The 20,834-nt window shown below is 55.5% G+C and overlaps 4 protein-coding genes across 4 annotated transcripts; 1 reads left to right on the plus strand and 3 right to left on the minus strand.

Annotated features, from left to right (window-relative positions):
* Nucleotides 1-5,848: 5,848 nt before the first annotated feature.
* On the minus strand, nt 5,849-8,617 carry GLRG_00146 (ATPase; the record flags this gene model as incomplete). The annotated part of the gene is made up of 1 exon (XM_008090831.1): nt 5,849-8,617. The coding sequence occupies one exon, from the start codon at nt 8,615-8,617 to the stop codon at nt 5,849-5,851; it is 2,769 nt and encodes a 922-aa protein (XP_008089022.1).
* A 643-nt stretch (nt 8,618-9,260) lies between these two features.
* GLRG_00147 (uncharacterized protein) lies at nt 9,261-10,244 on the plus strand (the record flags this gene model as incomplete). The annotated part of the gene is made up of 2 exons (XM_008090832.1): nt 9,261-9,464; nt 9,588-10,244. 2 exons carry the CDS (start codon nt 9,261-9,263, stop codon nt 10,242-10,244), a joined length of 861 nt encoding a protein of 286 aa, XP_008089023.1.
* Nucleotides 10,245-10,711: 467 nt separating this feature from the next.
* Nucleotides 10,712-12,523, minus strand: GLRG_00148 (uncharacterized protein; the record flags this gene model as incomplete). The annotated part of the gene is made up of 4 exons (XM_008090833.1): nt 10,712-10,852; nt 11,017-11,544; nt 12,024-12,206; nt 12,452-12,523. The coding sequence occupies 4 exons, from the start codon at nt 12,521-12,523 to the stop codon at nt 10,712-10,714; spliced, it is 924 nt and encodes a 307-aa protein (XP_008089024.1).
* Nucleotides 12,524-15,388: 2,865 nt separating this feature from the next.
* Nucleotides 15,389-16,644, minus strand: GLRG_00149 (prephenate dehydratase; the record flags this gene model as incomplete). Its single annotated transcript, XM_008090834.1, has 3 exons — nt 15,389-16,266; nt 16,326-16,446; nt 16,537-16,644. 3 exons carry the CDS (start codon nt 16,642-16,644, stop codon nt 15,389-15,391), a joined length of 1,107 nt encoding a protein of 368 aa, XP_008089025.1.
* Nucleotides 16,645-20,834: the final 4,190 nt, after the last annotated feature.

Raw genomic sequence — 20,834 nt, forward strand, 5'->3', positions numbered from 1 at the left:
CAAAGGTCGATCGGCTGTCGTTTCACACTGACCTCAACCCTCCGCTTGACACGTTATGGGCGCCACGTCGGGTCGACAGTACCTGTCTTGCTCTGCAGGTGCTGCCCTGGTCTAACTGCCTTAAATTCTACCTGCACGGAGTACGTGTGTAAATGGAAGAAGGGAAAGAGACGGATGGAAAGAGAAGGGAGAGGGGAGGTACACCCGTAGAGAAGGAAAGAAAGGATGTGACGACGGACGAGACAAAAAGGCTAAAGAGGTACAGACGTATGACTGTGGCCCCCGATAAAGTCATGTACCTTGTCGGTACCTACCTTTGTACATAGTATTCGTAGGTTCCCCTCCTAGTAGTACTACCTACTAGGAGGGGAACCTACGAATACTATGTACAAAGGTAGGTACCGACAAGGTACATGACTTTATCGGGGGCCACAGTCATACGTCTGTACCTCTTTAGCCTTTTTGTCTCGTCCGTCGTCACATCCTTCTTTCCTTCTCTACGGTGTACCTCCCCTCTCCTTCTCTTTCCATCCGTCTCTTTCCCTTCTTCCATTACACACGTACTCCGTGCAGGTAGAATTTAAGGCAGTTAGACCAGGGCAGCACCTGCAGAGCAAGACAGGGACTGGCCGACCCCGACGTGGCGCCCATAACGGGGTCAAGCGGAGGGTTGAGGTCAGTGTGAAACGACAGCCGATCGACCTTTGGCGCAGTCTTTGGGGGGGAGGGCACACCAGTGACCACACTCGTTGTCGCTACACTAGTCAAGCCAAATGGTCATGCTTTCCCTGCTCGCCTTTTTCTTCTTGTGGTGCGTTGCTCCTTCATGTCTACTTATTTGTAGGTAGGTACTGAGACACATTCCCATCAAGCATCGTCTGTTGTGCACCGTGCACCGAATTTGTAATGTGGTCTCATCCACCTCTTTTTCTCCCTCCGCCTCTTCCTTCCCTGTCCACGTCTTCCCTCTTTCCTCGCCCTGGTCCTAGTGGAGCCGCCGGAGAAAACTAGAGAGGAAGGGACGATGGACGACGATACAGACACCCGCGGCGGTCTGCACAGGAATACTAGTAGGGGGTCGTGGGTCCTTTCCTAGTCTGCTACTTGTATGCCTCTCCACATCTTCCAACTTCCAATGCCGTGGAAGGTGCCACCTTCCACGTCCCGCTGACAATCCCATTCCCGTGGAATTCCAGGAATGGGAGTGCGTCAGACCGGTTGGCGGGAAGACGTATGCGCGCCCTGGCTACCAACCTACCCTTACACTGTGTACCCATCCGCAGATCGAACTTCCCGTCTCGAGAGTGCAAGATGAACAGCAGAGTGCGAAGCCTAGACTCATCATCCGCCGTTGCCACCAGCGGAGTCCATCTTCGAGGAATCGCCGCGACGGAGCGAGGTCCGGAAGAACCAGTCTCGGTCAGTTGTATTTAGTTTTGGGCCTCAGTGGACCGACTGGCTAGGTACTTTGCCTTGCCTTACCGAATGCTCACGTGTGTTCAGTAACGGCCACTGTTCGCAACATCTACCGCTTTATCCTCTGATGACATACCTATTCCATCTCGCACCCCAATCTTGACAGCAGCCGAGCACGGTAGCTACCCCGGCTCTTATCGATAACGTGCCCGGCGTAAAGGCAAAGATGAGACCCCAGCCCTTGGTTCCACCTCCTATCATTGTCCTTTTTTGGGCTGAAGTCGACAACCTCGGTACATCATCGCCAAGTTGCCAGCGCGGCGCTGTGATACCGGATACCAACCCAGAGACGTTGGTATCTTAGATGCTACAGACTCCCCGAACCATGGCTCTCCCCTCCATTGTTCAGCAACAAAGCTTTTATTTCTTGCTTCCTCAAACCTAAATGGCGCCTTATCCAACACAATGGGTCCACTGTCGACAAATACTCCAAACTGTTACTCGATGTGTCATCCCTCCATGCATACTAGGATATCGCAGCCAGTTGGTTGTCTGCGCGAGCCGGCGACCACGAATAGGGGGGGTGACTGACTGAAGTTTGACTCGGCCCGTATGACCATTAGGGGCTCTTACGCTGCCTACGCCAACGGTCACCAAGGACGACTCCTATCAACACACTCACACACAGATCATACCGTTCCCTTCGGAGAAACGTCTCCAGCTCGTGTTTCTCGTGCCCTCAAAGTTGCAGCTCTGCTATGTAGGTATGCAGATGACCCTTGTCAGCCGGCCATGCCGCAAACCCACAACTTAGCTGCAACCTACCTATTAGACGAAGGACTTGAAGAATTCTGCCGAGGTTCAACATTCAGTTCGTATCTCGATATACAGGCGCAGACGACAATTCTCCTCCAGTTGCCGTGATAGAATACGTACGATATTATTTCAGCTTCGGACGATGTCGCTCGTATCACCAAAATAGGGCTCTTTCCGCTGCATGGCACCTTGGTTGACGAATTTGCCCCCAACTTGGATAACCAAACTAGCTCTGTGTGGCCACCAATGTCAGAAGCCACATTGACCTCCTGCTGTCATGGAGAAATTGACAGAAGCCACCAACGTTCCGGCTTGCGCCAAAGGCATGCCGGATTCCCTGTCTTGGACGCTCTGTGCTCTTTCGAACCCGCTCAGGGGTTGCCCTCTGACATCGCGAACCACTTGGCTGCGTCCACCCCCTTTGCAATCTTTGAATTCGAAATTGGTGGATGGCGGCATGCTGGTTCTATATGCGAATAACGACCACTCACAACCTCCACACACTAACATTTCTGCATTGGGATTTTCAGACAAGCCGACCGACAACAAATACAAGTACGTAGCCATTACCTGACTCGAACATGGTCCATTCTGCAACTTCGTCGAGGCATCTCGTCGAATCATCCGCCTGGGGAAAGAGACTTTTTCTCCCTCGCAGAGGAAGGGGGAAAGGAGACCGGAGCCACCAACAGACAAAGAGACGGCCAGCAAAGCTTGCGACGTGTTTCCTAATGGGGCCATTGACATCAACCGCCCAGGTCCACTTTAAACCAGGCCAGCAGGTGCAAGCAACACCACAAAAGGCGTAAGGAAGATGCTGGTCGTTTATGCTCCAGCTTGATGCCCCCTAACTTTTCTCCAATTACAACCTCGGACGACTCTTGTCAGAGGATCTGCTAGGAAATCTGAAACACCACTTTTGGCCTGCCCTCTACCCTTGTTACGCTCACTGCTGTGATGTCGTATGCCCACGCCACGATCTGCCGCCAACAGGCAACAGCTCCCTCTCAGTAGGTGGTACCTCATGTACGAATACAGCGCAGCCCCCCTTTTGGATGTTTTCCTCGCTCGCGTTTTGGCGATGTGAGCGTTCTGCTCTAAATAACCTTCAACTGTTGTTTATCAACGGGCAGGAGTCACTCAGCTTCTGCAGGGCATTAAGCATCCAATGTGCTGGGACCGCATTCGGGCCACCCACCAGCTGTCCGCCCCCATCATTCAAGTTTGGGACGAGCCTACACTCTCTGCTCTGTGAAAATGTTGATACGCGAGCTCCCATACAACGTTCAATCAAAATAGCGGCCGTCAAATTCTATACAGTACGCTTCTCGGAGCCAACCAACTAAGCCTCTCAGCTCGGTTGTCAGGCTTCCGCCCTTCCCTCTTGTTCTCCACTAAGCCTTCCAACGCCTTTCGTTCGATGTAGACGCCTGCCATCGCGGCTCTTGACTCGGACCCATCATCGACCATGATGCCGGCAGCCGCCCGTCTGAGCAAGTCGACGAGAGCGTTCCTCCCCTTCAATTGCGCCAACACGTTTCATCCACCCCTTTTCTAGGCTGGGCCCCCACAGTCATGTGTGTCGATGCTTTCCGTTCATGGTTGGGAGAACCAGGGGGGCCTCCTCCCCTCCTTCATGTGCGTACGCTTTGCTCTTGTGGTCTCTTCTCACCGAACATCGGACATCGTCCCCTCTCTCGTCCCAGATTCAGGACGAAATGCCCTGCCTACCTACATTGTACATATGCAACACGACACGGGCCCTCGGGCCTCAGCCTGCTTCCGCCGAAACTCGAGCGTGAGCCTCTTGACACCACGTCCGCTTACAAGTGACGCGGTCCGCCGCGCAGCCTTAATGCATAGCCGCTTACGGCATGATCGGTCTACCACCGTCCACAGTGATAGCCTGCGCTCCTGAAGCCCCCGTTTACTCCGAGGTCAACCTTGGTACCCGAGAGCTCATCCTGGCTTGGGGCTAGGTTGCAAAAAGGCGGCGGTGCCTCGGGACTTTACTGGACAAATTGTCTCCTGCTGCACACGACGGTCCCAGGTTCGGGAAAGCGCGCCGCCACAGTCCACCTCCAGCGACATTGATCTCCCGGGCTTGCTATCGTAGGCTCGGGGAGGGGACCAACGGGAACCTGAACCGCCCCCGTCATGGAACCCCATCCGCTGACCGGGGCGATCACCGGGGTCGTTTCGGTAAAAATAGTATCGCATCTTGGTCGAACCCCTACGGTCGTCCCCCGCGACTAGTTTCGCAGATCGTACGACTTGCTGGTCTGCTCGGCAAAGTCATTTCAACTGCGTTGCACTGCAGCTGCGGGGGGGGTCGAACGTGCAGTGATGGTTCTTCGTCCCAGCCACGAGAAACTAAACAAAAAAAAAAGCGTGGTTTTCCATGCGTCATGCGATCCGCGGGTGGGTTAACTCATCGATCAACAAGGCAGCTGTGTTTGATGCGGCGACGACGTCAAAACGCGGGGAAGCATCTCCTCGGCCACTACGACGACGACTAACCCAGACGCCTAGCTAGATCCCCCGAAATGACAGCCAAGCCAAGGTGGGTGAAACATTGCTGGCTCTCTAGTCAATCCCATTGCGCCTGATTTGACTCCGGGCTCGTCTAGGTTAGTGTTAGGCTTTCTGTATATAAATACACTTATATCTATCTATATACGTGTACACGTGCGTTTCGGGGAGATATCTCAGGACTGTCACTCCGTAAATAGGTACTGAGTTGGTAGATATGTAGTATCTATCGCGAACGCTGTATGTGTGGCGTGTGACGAGTATACCCAAATTGGTCTACTGCTCAGTATGCTGGCACTGACGTCTCCTTGGTCATAATACGATGCGACACCGCACGAGTTGAAAGCCGGGAGGAGGTGGCCATGTCGGCTTCAGGAGGTCTGGTCTCCTAAGAATTACGCACCGCGACCTCGAGCTTCTGTATTGGAACGTCCCCGTTCTACTCTCCCGTCATGTCTCGTTCGCAGTGTCACCACGGATCACCTATGCTCCCGCTGATTCCGGGAGTCTCGTCGCGCGAAATCGTAGTTGCGTTTGCCGGTGGACAACATCCATCTGCCCCTCCTCGCCCTCCCCCCCTTGTTACTCACGGTAACTTGAGGGGACATGCTCAAATCAGAACAAATACCATTCGGCATTTCAGATGATGCTGATATTCGGTGGCCTGAATAAACGCTGCCCGTTCATCTTGCCTGCTCAGACAGAACTCGTGGCGATGTCACCATCATTTGTATCTAGTGTCACTGGATTAAACAAAGTGACAGTTTCCGACCTTTGAGGAAACATGGCAGGCTTCGTTAATTTGACTACTCACTTACCATGACCGCAGTCCATATTCGCTGACAAACATCACATTGTAAGCAGGTTCGTTGATTCTCCCTATTTTCATCAATTTGACTCTGTTAAGGCTTCATAACGTGCTTGCCATCCCATACAAGCCTCAAGTGCTTAACCCTACCCAATCCCTAAAACGCCGCATGCTCTATGGATTCTCGTCTCTACAATAAGGACCGTCATCAATCTTAGAAATCATCTTTCATAATCATCCCTTTTCCATCGTTTCCCTTTCATATGCAGTAATCGCTTAGTCATAGATATCCTCGTCCATCTCATCAGCAACAAGCTCGTCGACGGCGTCGTCCTCGTCCATGTCATCGTCCGTGTTGATCTCGCTGTCTTGGTGGTTAGGTAGGACAACCAGTCTGCCGTTGATGAGCTCAACGCGGGCAGTCTCGCCGTCGCGGACGTTGCCCCGCAAGATCAGGATGGCCAACTTGTTGAGGACCTCCTTCTCAATCAGGCGGGACAGCGGACGAGCACCGTAGGCCGGCGAGTAGCCGGCGTTGCCGAGGTAGTCCTTGGCCTCGTCCGACACGTCGATGATGACCTTGCGGTTGTTGTCCTCCAGACGCTTCTGGATCTCCTGCAGCCGGATGTCGACAATCTTGCGGATCTCACGACGGGTGAGACGGTTGAAGATCACGGTCGAGTTGATACGGTTGAGGAACTCGGGCAGGAACCAGCCGCGAAGGGCATTCATGACGAGCTCGCGGGTTGTCGGGTCGACCTTGCCCTCACGGCTGGTGGACTTGGTGAGGTACTCAGCGCCCAAGTTAGAGGTCATGACGACGATGCAGTTCTTGGCGTCGACAATACGACCTTGACCGTCGGTGATGCGGCCGTCATCCATGAGCTGAAGCATGACTGTCAAAACCTCCTTGGCAGCCTTCTCCACCTCGTCGAAGAGGAGAATGGAGAACGGCTTGCGCCGGAGGGCCTCAGTGAGCTGTCCACCAGCATCGTGGCCGACGTATCCCGGAGGAGCGCCAATCATCCTGCTAAGAGCGTGTCGCTCCTGGTATTCGGACATGTCGAAGCGGATCATGGCCTTGGGATCGTCGAAGAGAAACTCGGCGAGGGCCTTAGTCAAAAGAGTTTTACCGGTACCGGAGGGACCGCAGAACAGGAAGCTAGGTGGCTGGTTGGGATTGCTGAGACCAGACCGTTGAAGACGGATGGCGTTGGAAACGGCCTGAACAGCTTCCTTCTGGCCGACGACAATCTTGCCGAGAACCTTCTCCATGTTAACAAGCTTTTCCTTTTCGCTCGTCTTGAGGCGGGTGACGGGGATGCCAGTCCAGCGGGACACGATCTCGTTGATGTGGTCAGCGGTAACAACATCAGTTACCATGGCGTTGTGGTCCTGGCCGGTCGCGTTGAGAGCGGCGTCGGCGGCGGCTTTCTTGGCCTCGAGCTCCTTGATGACCGCGCGCTGCTCGGGGATGGCGCCGTACTGAAGGTCGGCAGCCTTGGCGTGGTTCCCGGCGTTGGCAGCATCCTCAAGACGCTTCTCAAGCTCGTCAAGCTTCGTCTTGGCCATGTGAATCTCTTCGCCTCTCTTGATCTCGCTGAGGTACTTCTGGCGGAGAGGTTCCAATTCCTCTTCGACGTTCTGAGCATCCTTTCTCGCCTGTACTAGGCGAGTCTGGGAAGCCTCGTCCTTCTCCTTCTCTAAAGCGGCAATCTCAATCATGATCTGACGGAGTTTGCGCTCGAGAGAGTCAATGATTTCGGGCTGAGACTCTCTTGCGACTCTTACAGCGGCGGCGGCTTCGTCGACCAGGTCGATGGCAGAGTCGGGAAGTCTCCTGGAAGTGAGGTAGCGGCCAGCAAGGTTAGCGGCTGCTACCAGGGCGTTGTCGAGAATAGTGACGCGGTGGTGTCTGTCGTATCGCTCCTTGAGACCACGGAGGATGGAAATGGTCTCGCCGATGGTGGGCTCCTTGACAAGGACCTGCTGGAATCGACGCTCGAAAGCAGCATCCTTCTCAACGTATTTGCGGTACTCGGCCAGGGTCGTTGCACCAATGCAGTGCAGCTGACCACGCGCAAGCATGGGCTTCAGCAAGTTCGCAGCGTCCATGCCACCTTCACCGGATGAACCCGCGCCCATCAGCAAATGAATCTCGTCAACAAAGAGGACAATCATCTCCTTGGAATCCTCAATCTCCTTCAAAACACCCTTCATCCGCTCCTCAAACTCTCCGCGGTACTTGCTTCCGGCCACCAAGGCGCCGACGTCGAGCGACAGCAACTTGCAGGCCTTCAGGTTGTCGGGTACATCGCGGTTGACGATACGTTGGGCGAGGCCCTCGACGACGGTAGTCTTACCGACACCGGGCTCACCGATGAGGACGGGGTTGTTCTTCGTCCGGCGGGACAAGATCCGAACGACTCTCCGGATCTCCTCTTCGCGGCCAATGACCGGGTCCATGTTCTTGTCGCGTGCCAAGGCCGTCATGTCGATGGTGAACTTGGCAAGGTTCTCGTGCTCTTCCTCGGTATCGGCATTCTTGCTGTCCACCCGCTTCGTGCCTCGAATCTGGGCAACGGCATCGTGCACCAGCTTCGCCTTGGGGATGTTGGCCTCTTTCAGACAGGTCTGTATTGTGTGGTCCTCAGCGAGAGCTTGGATTAAGTGATCGATGGCAATGAAGCTGTCCTTTTGCGTCTTCTGCAGCTCTTGCGCCTTGCGGAGGACGGCATGGAAGGTGGGTGCCACGGAGACCTGGTCTGGAGGCGGGTCTTGGCTCGGTAGACGGACGAGTGTCTTCTTGAGTGCCCTATCGAAGGCTTGGGGATCGCCGTGCGCGCGCTCGATAACTTGCCGGAACATTGAGGGTGCCTGTTGTGGGCCGTTTTGTTGGTCCTTGGACAGATCTGCGGGGGGTTCGAGAAGTGAGACTGCGAGGTGGACGGGTAATAGCTGGGAGTGAGCGTACTGCTCTGCGAGAGCCATCGCATCCTGAACGGCCTTCTCGCCCCTGTCGGTGAATTCCATTCGTGAATTCATTGTGGTGGTGGTATGTGTGTGTGATTAGATGTGGTTTGTGACTTGTTCGTGGGAAAAGTACTAGGAAGCTCAAATCGTGAAGCTTCTCGTTGAAGAGTCTATCATTCAACTGGGGTATCTTAAACGTGCAAGAATTAGCTTGATTGTGAAAAGTTGAGGAGATGTTCAGAAGCTGTTCCTGACCTCGAATTTATGGTCGTCGAGAGAGGTTTGTCTAGACACCAAACCGGGAAGTGGGCCGAGAGATGGACTGACCCAACATCATATGGTAAGGCCGGGAAGCTATAGGGTAGCAACCAGAACCTGGTGGAAGTTGCGCGACGTCACTAGTAGAATCTGAACACCCACCAATCGAATAATCGAACCGCGTGGTCGGCGTTGGGCGTAACGACCCACTCTTGGGTCTGTCTTATCAAGGTTGTCTATCGATAAGGCGCTGGGTCTCCAAGGAGCAGTTGGCCCGATGTGGCTGGTGAAGCACCGTCATGTGACTGGATCGCTACCCGCCACGTGTCAAGCCACAGAGTCCGGCGCGACCTGGTTCCAGAGCTTCGGGAAATTTTGCAAGGTCGAGCTATCCCCGAAGTTTAGGGGGCCGACGACGACAACGAACAAGCGCAGTGACGGCCCAGCCTCGCACACAATGAACTCGGTTCCGACATTCAGGTTCTCACAGCTGTCCTTCAGCGTTGCCCGGACAAGCATACGGCATGGCCACACGCGATCGCGCCGCCGGACACCGCAGCCCGAGCTTGCCAACTTCGAGCCGGGGCACGGCGAACAGATCTGGGTTTACAGCCACCTGACCTCGAACCAGGTCATCTACTCGCACTCAAAGCAACTTGATGTACGTTTTTGGGTGCATTTAAACATATGAATACACGGGCAGATCCATTGTACCTGTCCATTGGCACGCAGATGGGTCCTGACATGCACATACGGCAGCTATGCTAATATCCTCCGTTCGCAGTCCAACCGCGCACTCCGCCAACTCCCTTTCAACGGCAAAAAGACAAAACCTGCGAAGCTCCGCCGCGACTACTGGCAACCGATGGCCATGATCCAATTGCCCCCCGGCGCCGGCGCGGCAGGCCAGTCCGTCTTCCAGAAGCTCCGCGAGTTCCGTCGCCTGCACGAACTCTGTTGGGACGAGTCCCTTCGCTTCGCCAAGAACACGGACGCCATCACGGGGGTCACCAAGACGCGCGTACGCAACCGCCACGAGCGCGGCGTCGCCCTCAACGACCAGCGCGCCAACTCCATCGCCGACATGGCCGCCGTCCTCGCCGGCGTCGGCAGGGGAAGCCGGTTGCTCGTGAGCCCACAGGAGAAGAAAGCCGTCCTCGAGGAGGGCCAGAGGTTGATGGGCCGGAAATGGTCCCAGGAGCCGCCGCCGCCGACGGCGACGATCGCGGGCAAGGAGGGCGCGGCCGAGGATGCGACCAAGGTCGTCGAGGGCTCCGACGAGTTGCTGCCCGCGACGATATACTGGGCCAACGAAGCCGACCGCAACTTTGCAGCAAAGTGGTCCGATAACGTTACGCACGACGTGTTTGAGGATGCCAGGGCGCTGCTGGCAGAGAACCAGTTCACAGAGGTCGTTGAGGAGGAGGCCGAGAGTAAGTAGGTTGAGAATGAACGGCTTGAAATCCGTCAACAGGAGGGCCGTGTCGGAGAATGGCAAGGGGAACCTACGGCCGAGACCGAGGCATCAAAAGCCCCTCAGTCTGGGAATGAAAACCTAGGTTGGACCCGACACGCCACTTTTGTGTCCTTGCGGGAGAAGAAAAATGTACATCAACAAGAGTATGATGTTTTGTAACTTTGTTATTTGCTTTAAACAGCCTGTTTGAAAAGTGGCTAGTTGGCATTTGGCCATGTAGACTATTGTATCAACACGGTTACATGAACTCATGATAAACCAATAAACCCCCCCTGAAAAGAAACCGGATTCCCCATAGTGTGTTGTCTAACCATGAACCCCGAAATGAAATCTCCTTTTTTCAATTTATCAGAAATCTCACATGATGGGTGTAATTCTTTGTCATAAACTTCGTAAAAGAATGCGCTTGTACAAACCGGCGGGTTGGGGTCCTAAACCCTGATGGCGAACTTCTTGAGGTACTCGTAGTCCTCGAGGTTAGCGTCGACGCAGTTGCGGATCTCCTTGAGACCCTTCTCGCCGTACTTGCTCAACCATTCGGCCTCTTCGGACTCGCGGGTGATGGCCTTTTTCTCGCGGGGTATTAGTATGCATGCGTAGTACTCCCATTTCCGCCGTCCAGCGTGTTTTTTTTTTTCTCTCTCTCGAGAAAAAACGGCCAGTACCCGGCGGATTTCTTTCCATACCAGCAACCCACGAAACGGGGGAAATAGGAGACGAAGGATGGACAACTCACATGCGCTTGGTCGCGCGGCTTCAGCGAGGTGCTGCACAGCGCGTCGTTGTGGAAACCGTTCCACTTGGCAAACTTGTCCTGGGCGAACTTGGTGTCCTCTTCACTCCAGTTGAGCATGCTGTCGGTGAAGTCGAGGCCGACGTGGGCACAGTAGGCCTTGATAACGCCCTCGGGGTCATCGAGCAGGTCGTCGGCGTCGATAACCATGAGGTCCCTTTCGTCAACGACACGCTCACGGACGAGGAAGTCGAAGAGGCGGCGCAGCTCGTCGTAACCGGCCTCGCTGGGGGAGAAGTTGCTGAAGCCCGTCACCTCGTCCAGAGGCGGGACGGTGCAGCGGTAGTACGAGGGGATGGAGCGGCGCGGGTGGCGGATGAGGAACGTCCACTGGAACTTGCGGAGGACGTCGAGGGGCAGGACCGTAGGGTTACCGGGCTCAGCGGTGGTGCCGGTCGAGGGGGCGATGGAGGCCTTTTGCTGGTTGGGAGGCAGGAGGTAGTGCGCAATGTCCTTAATGAAGATGCGCTTCTGGGGTCGGCGTCAGTACCTGGCCATGGAGAATGTGTGCATGCGATTCTGTGATGGTGGTGGGAATTCCATATCGGTCGGAGGGGTCACCCAAGGGTTACAGGGGTAGCTTAGTGCTAATAATTGCGGCTGCGTAGCTGCATCTCAAAGCTTCCCGGGCACACACCAAGACCCCCCAGCAGCAGAAGGCCCCTTCAGCCGGAATCAATTAAGAATTTCGAGAAGCTCTGTTATGAGCCTCCAGGAACACTTGCGACCGAAAATCAACTCGATTTTTGACGGGGGATGGCAAGTAACGGATTGACGGGGGTTGACCCGTGGGGGGGGGGGGGGCCTCCAGAAGCTATGCAACTAGAACCAGCATGCAAGGGGTGGGACGACAAGTGTCGGCGGCAGGCCGCGAAATCGATCGCGGAGACAACCTCGGGGCGAAAGGAAAATGAAAGGGAAAATTGGGGTAAAGGGGGGCGGAAACGTACATCTTTGCCGGCCTCCTCGATCTGCTTCAAAACATCAGCGTAGGTTGTCTGGGAGAAGCCAGACTTCTCCCGTCCCTCGGCGTCGTCCTCAAAGCGCTCGCCGACTCGCTCGGGGCCATAGTAGAATGCGTCGCCAAAGGGCTCATGGATGCATGCCAGCTTGTCCCGGCGGGTCATGAAAACCTATTCGACGTCTTGTCAACCAAGCTCGCTCCAGGGGATGAGAGAAGCACAACAAGCACGGGAAACCACAAACACCATGAAGGCTCGGCCCAGCCCACCATTCCCGATCGATTCACACACCCTGAACCTTGTCCAGTTTGGGAAGGGTGGACGGGGAGGGGACGGGCGGGATTGCGTGCTCGCTCGTCCTGGCCTTGATGCAGCCGCCAACAGGCCATAGAGGCGGGATGGAATGGGAGTCTTACCCGCTCAAAGGCCGTAGAGCAAGCCCTGGGGTGGGTCGCGCAGAAGATTGGCTTCGAAGGCGTGATAGCCATGATGAAGCACCTCAATTTCTTAGGATGAATGGGGAAATCCGGCTTGCCAATGGGCAATTCAAATGGATGCTCGCACGGGTAAGGCGGGCGGGGGGAGGAACCCGGTGTGAGTTGCAGAGCTTCCTAGAACACAAGACTGGATTTGGTATTGCGGAAGCGGACCGTTGTCAGAAGCTCTTGTCGCTGAGGCTAAACAACAAAAATGTAGGATGGGCAGAATCGTTAACGTCGACAGAACAAGGTATCGATGGCGAAATTGAGGGGGGCGAGAAGGGGAGGGAGAGCTGGTTATAAATCGTTTCTGCTCCCTCTTGGTCCAGCTCTGCTTCCCTCCCTGAAGCTCTGCAACTCCCGCCTCGCGCGCCGACAGCGACGGCAAACGGCCGCTCGCCATACCACTTGACTACGCTTCGCGTCCCCTCCGACTGCCTTGGCCGACAGCCGTTCGGCTTGAATTGTGAGATACGTAGAGTGACCACTACTGGGTTCCTCGATGCGTCTTGGCCACCGTGGTACCCGGTCACACCCCCCCCCCCCTCTTTAAGTTGGGAAGAAGGGGCGACAGAGAGGAAGTGTCATGTCCCTTCCACCCACTTAGGTTGAGCTTTTGCAGCAGCAAGCTCAGTTTGACAAGATCCCAAGACCGGCAAGTAGACCGCCATGTATTGCTCGGGCGAGACGAAAGTACTCCCGCCACGAGGCCGGGAGAAAAAAGGTCGAGAAGCAGTACGGGAGCCGTGTCGAGAGATACCTCGTCCAGAGACCAGACGGTTCTGGCCTGGTACCTTTGTCGAGAGGGCGTCTCGCACCACGAACCTTGTCTTGCTTTGCGCACTAGACGTCATGGCACAAGGAATCCATCCGGCGCACACCAATTGGAACCACTACGCCTCTGCGCCCCCCCAAGCAGCAGCACTAGGATCGATGCCGAGTGTTGTAAACCCGCTTTTCCCCCTTCCTCTGCCTTGCGCGGACAGGGACTGAGTGAGAGTCGAGAAAACTCTGTCCTGCCACGGTTTTTCTCTCTCTCTTTTTTTTTCCGTGGTCTGTATCCAGACAAGCAGCTAAAAAAGGGCATTGCGGATATTCGACTTTTCTTACGTGGGTACGAATTCCACACTGGTTCCCGGAGACTGGCATACGCATATTCGCTAGATTTCCCATTGGGTAAGAAAAACACTTGAAAAGAAGAACCAACAGGGCAAAATGGAGACGTTCCGCGGCGGGAACCTGTCGTCTTGTGGAGACAACGCGGGACCGTGAGCATCATTCTGGGTCCAGCGCAACTCCATTAGCCCAGAGAAGTCAAGCTCGCGCGTAGTGGAAAGACCCAACATATCAACATTCAGCCATTACCTTACCAAGCTCATGGGTAGCAACTTATGGACCATATCCATGGGATCCAGATGAGGTCCCTGCGACTTGCAGGTTCTTGCAGGGTCGTTGCAACTACGAGCAAGGTCTCTGCATTTCTTGCCCATGTTCCGTAATAGGGACGTAATGGGCGTGGAGTTACCGGTCCACCATAACCTGATTCCCCAACAAAACGGAAGGTGATAGATATCACCCAAAACTAACCGTCACTTGAGGTAAGGGAGGAGGGGAAAGAGGGGTTGCTGGTTGGTTGCGGAGCTTCACAGAGCTTCGCAGAGCTTATGACAACCCCCCAACATGTGCCAAACTCGCCACGCTAGACAGTTGCAAGAGCTTCTCATCCCCTTCCACACACCAGTTGCAAAGCTTCGGAGAGAAACTTTGGCCCTACTCACTGGCCTCCATTCTTCAAGAAGCTCTTGCGTGAAGGAAATGCCCCTAGAAGCGCGCCGTCACGGGGCTCGGTGCCATTGATTAGGGGTTTGCTTGGTGCCTGCCTGGCTGTGCTGTTTTCGCCTATACCGCGTGAGATTTTGGGGGTTGTGAGACATTGTAGGCACGCGACCAGCCGGCCCCCCTACCGATTCATCTCACGATACCATGTGGCCCGTAGCGGTAGGCCTGTCGCTTTCCTCTACTCGCGCTGGAGGGGGACAAATAGGAAAGGGGGGGAAAAAACCAATGAGAAAAACTGCAGGTGACAACTCATCAGCTGTCTCTCCCCGCGCCCTCTCCTTCCTGAAATCAGACGGCGGACTCTAATCGCAATCCCGGCAACACCTCCTTTCGCCTCTCGCAGTATAGTCACTGGGGGTTTCGTGATGCCACCGCTCGGCGGGGAATTCTCACTTTCCAGTGTCGTTTCCAAGTATTTGCCACCCATCAAAGAGAACCAGGGTCGAAGGGGAAATTTGACAGGAGGGGGTGGGGATTAAGAGAACAAAAAGAGGAAGAGAAAGAGGCCGCAAGAACGGCCAGGCTCAGAAGGGGGCAGTACACAGAGAAACTATTTCCGCAGCGGCGACTCGCTGTTTCCATTACACAATGGCTAGGTGCGGGAAAGGGGGCCATCCCACGCTCCTTTTCCTGGTCCTCCGATGCATCTCGTTTCTCGAACCGACATGGGCTGCGATGTCGTCAGCCAATCTAGGCCTGCTCTGTCCAATTAACTCTCCTTGTTTGCTTGCCTACCCTTCGGCAGCGAAGCCCCCTCCGCCCATGGCCACAACTCTCTAACAATGCAGCGATACGTATCTGTAGACCCCGAAGCATGTTCCACCCGGGGATCGCCGGCCATCGCCAGGGCCGGTCCGATTCTGGTAACGCCGACATCCATCCCCCACGAGCCCCGAACGCTGGCAAAGGTCTCGTTCTGGCCATGGAAGGTTTCTCTGGAACGTGAGAGGGAGGCGGTAGTGTAGAAGACCAGGGATAAAGTCATGAGCTTCCCGACCGACGGTCCTCCGCCACCCCCTCCCTCCATCAATCGCCTCACGACCGTTGGTCCTCCCAGCTCCCTAGCCACCGCCAGTTCTCTGCCACCCGGGCTACTCCCTCCAGCGCTCCCTTGACCCTCCTGTCGGGGTCCTGGAACCTGTGCCCCGCGAACTCGACGAAGAAGACGTAGTTGAACGGCGCCGTCAGGCTCGGCCGGCTGTTGATGCTTGTGAGGTCGAGTTTGTACCGACGGAAGCAGTCAAGCACGTCGGCGAGCGCGCCGGGCCCCTCATGCGGCACCGTGAATGACACCATGGACTTGGTCCTGCCCCGCTTGCCTTCGCAGTGGCCAGGCAGCTTGGTCCGGGGACCGCCCTCCTTGCGGATGATGAAAAAGCGGGTCGTGTTGTCCTCACGGTCCTCGATGCTGCGGGCCAGCACGTCGATGCCGTGCATGCGGGCGGCGATCTCGCTCGAGATGGCGGCGCTGGTGCCCGACTCGTCGGCGGCGACGAGCTCGGCGGCGCGGCTCGTGGAGCTGACGTCGATGGCCTCGATGCCCTTGAGGTAGGTCTGCAGGAAGGCAACGCACTGGCCCCAGGCTTGCGGGTGAGAGTACAGGCGCCGAACGTGCTTGAGGCTGCAGAGCGGCTTAGTCCGGGGCTTGAGCGGGTTCGGGTCCGATGCCGTCGGCGTGCAGGCGCCGGAGCCATCGCCGGGGCCGGCGGCGTCGTCGATGGTGCGGGAGGGGCGGTGACCGACGAGGAAGTGGTGAACGTCCAGGTAGATCTCGCCGCACACCGAGATATCCGGATACAGGCCGTTGCGGTCGGCGAAATTGTCGAGTGTGAACAGCACAGACCCGTTGGTCGAGTTCTCGACGGGGACGACGCCAAAGGCGACCTCGCCGGCTTGCACGATCTCGAAGATGTCTGCGGCCTTAGTCAGACGCTGCCGAAAGACTCGACGGTCCGGGCCGATGGGAGGAGACGGGAGACGGCAGGGCCAAGAAAGCAAGGGGGGAAAGGGAGGTATGCGTGAGAAGACTTGCCTGTGATGGTGACGACGGGTCTCAGGTCCCACTGATCTTCGGGGAAAGCCTGCAATGAAGCCTGCGACACAAAGTGAAGAGAAAACTGTTAGATGACGATTCATTGGGCCTTTCATGCCGTGCGAGGCGGTGGATTTCAGGTTCGTGATACCTGGTGCGTGTACGAGGCCTGAGGGCCCAGGAATCCCACCAGCGGCTTGACGCTGCCGCCGCCCCTGGCATCAGCAGTCTCTACCGGGGCCCGGGACTTGTCACTCATGGCTGTCAAGTTCGATGTGATGGTTGCAAGAGGCGTGTGTCGCCTGTCCGCCTCTGTTGCTCCTTCGAAACAAAACAAAGAAATGATGAGAGCGGCGGGTTGTGGATGAGTCGGAGTCGGGGAGTCGGGGGTGGAGGGGTTCAGAGTCGGACGCTCATTTGCACGACGTTGTGGAATCAAACAGCCGTTTATTTCCGGTGCGCCGGGTAGCCGCGTCGGGAGGGGTGTCGCACCGGGACGCGGTCGATCTCGCCAAACTGCAAGCACACGTTCCTCGTAATATATCAAGTATGAACAAAAACCTCACCAGCGATGTTGGTAACTGTCACACACGGGCCATAGGGTTGATGGGGTTGTGGAGGGCTGGTGATCCTTTTTTTCTTTCTTTTTTTTTTTTCTTTTTCTAAACGTCGTGTCGATTTTGGAGGAGCCGTGGAACGCACACTCCCTTATTACAAGGAGGGGTGGTGGTTTTCTTCTAAATTTTTTATTTTTTCTTCGCGGGGCATGGGGAACAGTGCCCCACCCACTCGGTTCAATCACTGGCGGCACTGCGCCAAGTCTTTACGCAACGCGGGCAGCTTCACCAGCTAGGAGGTGTTCTCACAATCACCCTTTTGTAACATTGGAGCTTTGATACCCTTCAGTCAACCCGACAGCAAACTCCTTGGAAATTCGGAATGATCGAATCGAAAGAATGCGCGATGTCCAAGTAAACAACATTGCAACCTTTGGCCCCTTCCTTATTTGTAGAGCCAGTGACACTCCATCACATCCTGGGCGAACATTACTTAGACAGCAGCATCATAGATGAGTGAATATGCTCCGCGTCTGCCAGAGACACCGGGAACGGGCCAATGCCGTCTCTACACCGCAAGACATCGGGGTCCGAGGACCATTGCGTTCCCGCCTTCCGTCGCTGCCGGGAGAGGGGTTAAAGACTGGTTCCCCCGAGAGCCGAGAGCCGGCCGTGCGGAGAACCAATGACCCGCCCGACAGGCCGTATGGAGCCGGACTTTGCGAGTTGGTTCCGTGGCGAGCGGGTTGCGACGGACTTTGGCGACTGGCAAACCGGCACCGCCCTGTCATGCGCATTATCATTTTTTTATTTTTTTATTCATTTTATCGAGTTTCCACACCAACCAGTCCCAGTCCGTGGATGGTGTTCATCACAACTTTTATCTACTGGCTTTCAGGTTGCGAGCTTGAACCTTTTTTTCTTCTTCTCCTTTTTTCTTTTATGCTTTGCTCGAGTCGTGAGAAACCTTGCCCGTCCGTATCGAGTACAAGGGCTTATATTAGACTTGTTACTATTTGCGACGTCTTGCCCCATATGCAGCAAACGAAACGAAACCTACGCGAGTCGGTCTTTAGGCGACCATTTTTAGGAGACCTTCGGAAGAAGACGACGTCCAAGTTTTGTTTCGTCGTATTCGCACGAGATATGAAAGCTGCCATAGTTCACACCCCCTTTGGTTTCGGCACTGTGTTTGGTTACGCAAATCGTGACGTGTTGCTGCTCTGACGTTAATTAGCCAGGAACGTTACATGCGCAGTCCTGTTGCAACGAAGAGGTGCGTTGCGGCCTTTTGTCGCCGGGTCTCCACGTCTCTGGCAACGAAGCGCAGCAAGGCCTGGGTCAAAGCCCACAGTACGTGATGAGCGACAAGGGTGGTGAGGTGCCGGAGCGCCGGGAGGAAGGACTTCTCACAATCCGATCTCCGTCGGCCGCTTGCAGGGTTTTAGGTATTGTTCACTGACAGATTTGGTACGATACCCACGCTAGCACCAATGACATGCGAGGCAGATCCTCCCATGTTTCATGTTTCAGACTTATTGACGCCCGCTCTGACCAGGCCACGCTGGCCCTCTGTTGGCCTGACCAGATGGCCGGATACGGCTTTTTTTTTCTTTCTTTCTTCAGTGGAGGGGAACGCTCTTGTTAAGCGGTCAAAGACGACCCAGGCTGAAACGCGAGAGGCGCACTCGTGGACGCACACACTAGAGTATCGTCAGTTTCTAAGAGTCATCCTCGGGTGCAAAGGCCGGCCCAGGAGTGCCAAGCGCCCAGTTGCTTAGTTTTCTCTACTCATCATCGGGCCACAACTTCTTTCCTCCTCATGGCTGCGTATCACACACCCACGCACCTTCGAGGACAATCCGTAGAGATCGTGATATGCATGACCGGTAGATTGTGCTGCAGGTGCGTAGTCATCCGTTTGAAAATAGCATCTTTGGGGTAAACACTCACCAAAAAGCAATTCGGCGCTACTCCAATTCAAGCGCCCCGTGGATCGAAGGGCGCAGGAGAAAAAAGGAAGTAGCCCCTGTACACATACATACGAGCGCATCCCCGACGGCCAGATTTGTTTAGCCGTAACAGTAACAACCCTTAGCCCGTTATTGCAAAGGCTTGAGCTGTCACAAGCAATATGTAGCAAGGTGTCCTGACGCTGGCGGTGTGTCACATGGCGGGCTCGTACGAGTAGCAGAAAGGGAAAACCCCCCCCCCCCCCCCCCCCCCCCCCCAAAAAAAAAAAAAAAAAAAAAAAAACCCCTAATGAGCTCTCTCTCCACTCATGTATTCGCTCAACAACGCGCCTGTGGATTATGAGACCACTATTTCGGATGGCAAGGGTTAAACGAATGTCTACAACGTCCCGGCCGGGTGGCACGCAGGTTTTACATACGGTATGGTTTCGAGGAATAGGTGCGAAGACCCGACAGGCCGTTTCGTCAATACGCTTGAGGATGCGGCTCCGCATAGGCTTCTCGGGATTGAAAAAACCCCGTGTGTTAAACCGAGAGCAGCGGTGATTGGTCAACGACGTGCAAGTGAAGCCGAAGAGGCTCTTGAAGGCGGGCAGCCCTGCCAGGATAATCCACGACGCCGAAAGTGACGGTGAGCGTCCTCCGCGCGGTAGTGTCGACCGGCTCAGACTGGCGTGGTTGTGTCGATCAATCCGAGGGCGCCAACTGGCCTCAGTTTGCAGAAGTGCGACTCCGTCTTTCAAGCCAACGTGCCAAGAATCTGGAGACTCGGTGCGTTGGTGTCGTGATGGTGAGCCTTGGTGGTCTGGTGAGCACCAGTGAGAAGGTAGCGTGAGAAGGTAGCAGGACATTGGCGCCCAGCGTTGGGTGAATCAGGGTTGCAGCGAAGCGCAGTGGGTGTCGAGACATGCGACACAACCGGTTTCATGCCATACAGCCCTCAGTGATTGCGGGGGGGGCGTATTGGAGCCAATCACCGATAGACGAGGACGATCCTTTCGACTCCCTGCCACGCTGGGTATAGACTCCTCCGCCAGCGAGCTTTTGATGGCGAGGTAGCTGCAAGCAATTCGATGCGATTTGGGAGCAGCTAGCAGCGGCATCTTCTGGTTGGACATTCGCGATGGTTAGTGGCAATGCTCCCCTGGTGAAAGCACATAGGGGTTGCGGTCAGATTGTCAGGGTGCGTTGGGCCAGCGCATGAGACCTAATCATCGCGGTGTCAGGGGCCAGCTCCACTGGGGCCTTTCAACAACAGACAGGCTTGTTGTTGACCAGCAACCGATTCAAACTTTGGCCTTCGCCTATCGTCCGAAGGGAGTGGAGCGAGCGGAGGTGCTTTTGTAGTGGTGGGGCCTGTGGCCGTCTCGTGATTCAAGAGAGACGGAGACGAACAAAGGTTGCGATGTCGGGTATTGTTGTTGACATCGTTGATGCCAGGGATTGACTGGTTGTGAGGACGACTCCCAATGAGCGGGGGTCGCAGTGGGGTGAAGTGCTAATGGAGGACTCTGTATCGCCACCTCTACGGAGTAGAAGGGTGAACTTGGGCAGGCGGTCGTAGATGTATAGGCTAATAATAGGACGGCATCTGCCGGCCCACAAAGGAGGCCGTGCTCGTGGTGTATTTGCCTTATTGTGAGTGGCTTCGTCAAAGGACAAAGGTCGCCATCTAACTTCTTTGCCAGCAAGCAAACGCGGTGCGGCAGAGCGACGCGATGTAGTAGTAAGGTGGCTACCGCTAGATGGGCTGGTGGTTGAGAACAGCCACCCGCAAGCAAGGGGGCGGGCAGGCCGGGCGGTTAGTTGGTCGGTGCCAGTAATAGGTACACTGCAGTAAGTAGGTAGGTAGTATCCGTGTCAGAGTCTGGTTCCAAAGAAAGAATCGGGCGGCGCTGGGCTGCAGGCTTTTTCGAGAA

The sequence above is a fragment of the Colletotrichum graminicola genome (assembly GCF_000149035.1).
Source record: "Colletotrichum graminicola M1.001 genomic scaffold supercont1.1, whole genome shotgun sequence".
Taxonomy (NCBI): domain Eukaryota; kingdom Fungi; phylum Ascomycota; class Sordariomycetes; order Glomerellales; family Glomerellaceae; genus Colletotrichum; species Colletotrichum graminicola.